This window comes from Xylaria bambusicola (genome assembly GCF_022495145.1).
Source record: "Xylaria bambusicola strain CBS 139988 unplaced genomic scaffold F5B22scaffold_29, whole genome shotgun sequence".
Classification (NCBI taxonomy): Eukaryota; Fungi; Ascomycota; class Sordariomycetes; order Xylariales; family Xylariaceae; genus Xylaria; species Xylaria bambusicola.
The window spans coordinates 399,709-405,112 of record NW_025953582.1 but is presented as its reverse complement, the minus strand read 5'-3'; the positions used below and the strand labels follow the sequence as shown (position 1 = coordinate 405,112).

Sequence of the window (5,404 nt, the reverse complement as noted above, 5' to 3'; positions counted from 1 at the left end):
TTAAATTTAAAAGTTATAAAATATCCTTAACTATTATATTAATTTATATTTAATTATTTTAATTATAAATTTAACTATAAAGCCTTTAATATTAATAATTATAAACTTTAAAATTTAAGTTTAAGTATAAATAAATTAAAATAAAATTATTTATATTAATAAAGTATAAGGGTTTATTTTAAAGTTCCCTTTAATATATATTAATTATAATATAATATATAATAAAGAATAATTATATATTAAAAATACCCTTTAAAAGTTTTTAAATTAAATAGCTATTTATATAATATTTTTATATAATTAAGAAATTTTAATAAAGTAATATACTTTTTTAATACCTTTATATATTTAAGGAATTTTATATTATAATAAGCTATATTATTATTAATTTTAAAGTTATTATTATTATAAATAGTTTTTTATTAAATAAAATAAATAAAAAGAATAAAAATTTACCTTTTAAATATAAAATAATAATAATAAATTTTATAATAATATATTATATTATTTAAAAAGCTATTTAAAGAATTAAATATTTAATAATTAAATTAAAATAAAAAAAAGGAAAGGATAAATTATTAAATATATTATTTATTTAATATAAAAATAAATAAATAAAAAATAATATATTATTTATTTAATATAAAAATAAATAAATAAAAAATAATATATTAAAAGTTAAATAAAGGGAATATAAAATAAAAATAAAAAGAAGGGGAAATAAATATAATTACCCCCTTTTATATTATAACCTTTATAATATAAAAATTTTACTTTATTTATAATTAATTATTTTAACTTTTTTAAAATAAATATTATATTAATAATAAAGTAATATTATAATATTTTTTATATATAACTATTATAAAAGATTTATTTAATCTTTTAAGTTATTTAATTTATTTTAAAAAATATACTTTTATATTAAATATTTAAATAATTATATTTAATACTTTATATATATTAAATATAATATAAAGTATTAAATTTTATTTATTAACCCTTTTCTTTAAACTTTTTATTAAGATTAATTAAGTTATTTTATTTAAATTAATAATTAAAAACTTTTTATTTTATATATAATAAGTTATATTAATAGCTTTTATAGCTTAAAAGGAAAAGGAATTAAATAAAATTTAATTTATTTATAAAAGAAGCATTTTACTTTATTTATAATTATTTATAAATTTAAACTAGCTTTTTTCTTTAAGCTTAATTTAATATATTTAAATATTTATTATATTTAATTAAAATAAAGTAATAAATTATTTTAACCTTATTTTAATTTCTTTAATTTATTAAATAAAAAGCTATAGGTAAGTTATAATTACTTTATAAATAAATATATTTATAATGCTTTATTTATATTATTTAACTTTATTTATAATTATTTATTTATTATTTAATTTAATTATTAAAAGATAATTTATTATACCTCTTATTATATAAATTATATTTAATTATAAATTAATAATATAATTATATTATTTAACTATTTAAAAATCTATTTAAGGGTAATATAATTAACTTTATAGGTTTAAATAAAACATTTAATAAAATAACTATTCTTTAAAAGATTTAATTATAATATTAATAGCTTTATTTTATTATTAATTATATAAAATAATATTAAAAGTTATTTAAGCTTTATCCTTAAATTTAATACTTTATAAATAAAGATATTTAAATTTAATAAGTTACCTTTTATTTAAACCTTTAAAACTTTAATATAATTTATAATACTTATATTAATGCTTAACTTTTTAAATATATTAAGTTAAATTAAGTCCTTAATATAATATATTTATTAATATTATAGTTATATAAAGAAAAGGGTGTAAAACTTTTTAAACTATTTTATTTTTTAATTTATTCCTTTAAGGGTAATAAATAAAGATAAGCGTTAATATTATAGAAGTAGCCCCCCCCTAAAATTAAATTATAGGATTAAGTTAGTTTTAGAATTGCTGTTACGTATAGGGAATCTTTTTACGTACTTGGCCGACCTATAGTCGTGTCCATTGGTTAAGTTAGATTTCGTTGTAGAATATATGGCATTCTGTAGTAGTGGATCTTTTCAACAGGCCGTTCCTTTATCGGTTCGTAACACTGTCTTATAACGGACCTATTATACTATAGTATGATTGGTTCGTCCGGGGTCTTGATTTGCAGGTAACAATAGGAACAACAGCGGTGGTCCGTTAGGGAGGTTTATAGGTACTCCCACCACTGTGCATCAATAGGGGTCTTGGAAGGAATTGAATGTAATGAATATATTGGTGCTCAGCGGTCTTAAGAAGTTGATAGCTGAGGAACAGAACTAAACGAGTGACTAGATACAGGAATTCATGCGATTATATAGACATAGGAAATAACAGTGATTGAGGCCATCATAGAGTACCGGTGTACCCTGGATCTGTTGGATCTATGGATCTATAACAGATCAAGAGATCCTAAGATCCATACTTGTCACGTGACCGCGAGTTGGAGTCCAACCAGGACCGAGACCCCTCCTCCTGTTAGGCCCGTCCTGCGACCGTGGGAACGGTAAGTTCGTAACATTAGCCTTGTTTAAAAGACCAACGCTACACAGGCTATTGGCAGCGCGATCCAGGCACGGTGACTTTGCTTAATACCACGAACGCTTCCAGCACGCTAACTCGAATAATCATTGCAGCTGTGGGGAAAGAAAAGCCCCTCAGCATATCTTCTTCTACGGACGACTGCGAGGGAACAGGCTGCTACCTACAAGGACACCGAGGGCAGCTTCCTCAACATTTCTAGGGGAGGAGAGCGTGGAATGGGCGAGGTTTATGGAGAAGACCAACTTCTTTAAAAGGATATGCCCGAGATAATAAATAAAAGAGGCAGAAAAGGACAGGTTGGAAAGACCTAGACCCCACAACAGCGTGGATGGGCACGTGCGTGGCACTGAAATGTAATGTTTAATTTTATAGAACCCTCCACAACCCTACAATGTATGGCTTTGGGAGGCGTGGTTTGCTTTAAATAGGGACAGTCCCTACGTTAAAAATCATTAATCAATTAATTAATCGATGTAAAACACTATAGCAAGGCCTTTAATTTTAATTAAGATAAGCAAGATGTTGTGGTTATAGCGGAGGCTAACCGCTATTGCTTTATTATATTGGTTAACCAATGGATAGTTTTGGTGGATTTCAAATAAGCTATTATTTATAAATTTAGTTTATTTAACAATTTTCCAAGATGCCTTAAATTGGTATACTATCCTATTATATCGGTTTAACCCTTTTTAAGTAAACGCCTTTAAGGAGTACTTAATATATATATAGGTATAAAAATAAATTTAATAATAGTATATAATATAATTAGCTTTATTTTTAAAGATTAATATAAAAGCGTTAATATTATTTATTATTTCCTTAATTAAATAAATTAGCTTTTTATTTTACTATATTACTTTTTTAACTTTTTTATTTAAATATTTATAAAAGATAAAGTTTATATAACGGATTATATTAATATAGTATTCTTTTTTATTAAGGTTAATTATATTATTAATTAAAAATAATAATTATATATTCCTATTAAGTTAAAGGAGTTTATATAAATATAAACTATTATAGTTATTTATTTTTATTATTATATAATAATGGTTAATTTTTTTAAATATTAATTTTTAACTTATTTTAATATATTTATTAAAAAATAAAAAGACTTTTTAATAAAAAAAGATAATAGAACTAATTAAATTTATAATATTAAAAGTAATCTTATTATATTTCTTTAATAAATTAATTAAAAGCTCTTTAACCTTATTATAGTTATAAAGTTTATAAGTAAAGAGTTTTATTTTTATAAAGTTATTAATATTATTAAAGTTAATTATAAATTATATAATAAATATTTTTATTTAAATATAAAGTATTTATATTTTCCTTTATATTAATAGTTAATTTTTATTAAAAAGTAATTATATATAATTAAAAATAAATAGCTTATAAAGTAAAAGTATTATATTTAAATTAGTTATAAATTTTATCCCTTGTATTTTTTTTTTAATTTATTTAATTAGTTTAATGTTAAATTTATATAAACCTATTTTACCTTATTAAAAAAGCGCTTTAATATATAGATTATATTAATGTAACGGTTAAAGGATTTTAATAGGATGTTAAATATTAAGAAATAAAAAACCAGATAGGTTATAAATCGTTCGCTATATTGTTACAATATATATTTAGCTTAAGAGGTGAGCGAGTGGTTGCAGGTGGGCTTTATAGAGTTATATAGATAGTAATTCAGATTAGTTATTATTTTAGGGCCGCCTTTGCCCTATGGGAAAAGCGTCGGAAACATCTGTGGGAAGAAGTCTGGGTGTAGGTTGTTTGTAAAGTCCGCACTACGTTCCACCTTAATAAACGGTAGCTGCCCTATTGCCTGGACACCTATACCATAGTCCCTAGCCTTTGCCGGATGCGCATCTCGACTTGTCTATATAGCGTTCGAAAGGAAGGATAGCTTATCAGCTTCGTCGAAAACGGCCGGCCCATCGATTGGAAACATGGCAGACGATGAGAAACGACCATGTCTCCAAGCCTTGGTCTGAGGGCCAGCTACTTCCCAACACAGCTATGCTTAACGACTCATCCGTGTCCGGCCTAGCAGCTATATTAATACGGGTAAGCCTATATGTGTACTGCGTTTCGGGTGGTACGCTACATAGCTTTTCTCTCTCCACAGAGGATAAATCTTGGTGGGTAGAAGATTCCTGCCCCCCTTTTCCTAAACTACCTTATTAATGGTACATTAACTATTGCCTTTAGTTCATAGGGGTGGAACCTGGTCGTTCCTTGTTAGTTAAATGGCCTCTTATATACTTTTATAGATGGCTCTTTATTATCGCGTTCCTAGTATAGTGAAAAGAGGTTTTGGGAGCTAGTAGACTATGTCGCCATGGATTTGGGCATTATTTCATCTGTGTGTATTGCTGCAAGATGGGTATGGCTCCCCGGAGAAGATAGACCTTGTGATGGTCTACGTTGTAGGTGGTCGGCTATATACGGCTGAAGGGGAGCTTTCGCATAGCTCGTTAAAACATTCCACTTCTGTAAAGTGGGCAACCCTATGCTCATCAAAAAATGATAGTAAAAACCTATTAGACCTATTAGTCTCTTCGGTAGAGGGAGGTATATTCCACTTTATATGAACAGCATTTACCCTTAACGAATAGTATATTGTTGCGCGTGACGCGCCTCCTTAGGGTAGTGTTATAGTGGGAAAAGAGCCTTTCCTTTAAAAAGAGGGTTAGATAACGATATAGGTTGTTAATGATGCTGTGCTATGGGGACTGAGGGAGGGGTGGTGAATAAATGTATATTTGAAGGAGCAACGGAATCCGCCGAAGAACTATACATAGCTA

The 5,404-nt window shown here is 25.5% G+C and overlaps 1 protein-coding gene across 1 annotated transcript; it reads left to right on the top strand.

Moving 5' to 3' along the window:
- The first annotated feature begins 4,303 nt into the window (after positions 1-4,303).
- F5B22DRAFT_612071 (uncharacterized protein) lies at positions 4,304-4,999 on the top strand. The gene has a single exon (XM_047975320.1). It carries the CDS (start codon positions 4,557-4,559, stop codon positions 4,782-4,784), a length of 228 nt encoding a protein of 75 aa, XP_047829605.1. The 5' UTR covers positions 4,304-4,556; the 3' UTR covers positions 4,785-4,999.
- Positions 5,000-5,404: the final 405 nt, after the last annotated feature.

What these genes read in the sequence shown, in the direction of transcription:
- F5B22DRAFT_612071 (XM_047975320.1), top strand. Translation starts at nt 4,557, where the DNA reads ATGAGAAACGACCATGTCTCCAAGCCTTGGTCTGAGGGCCAGCTACTT.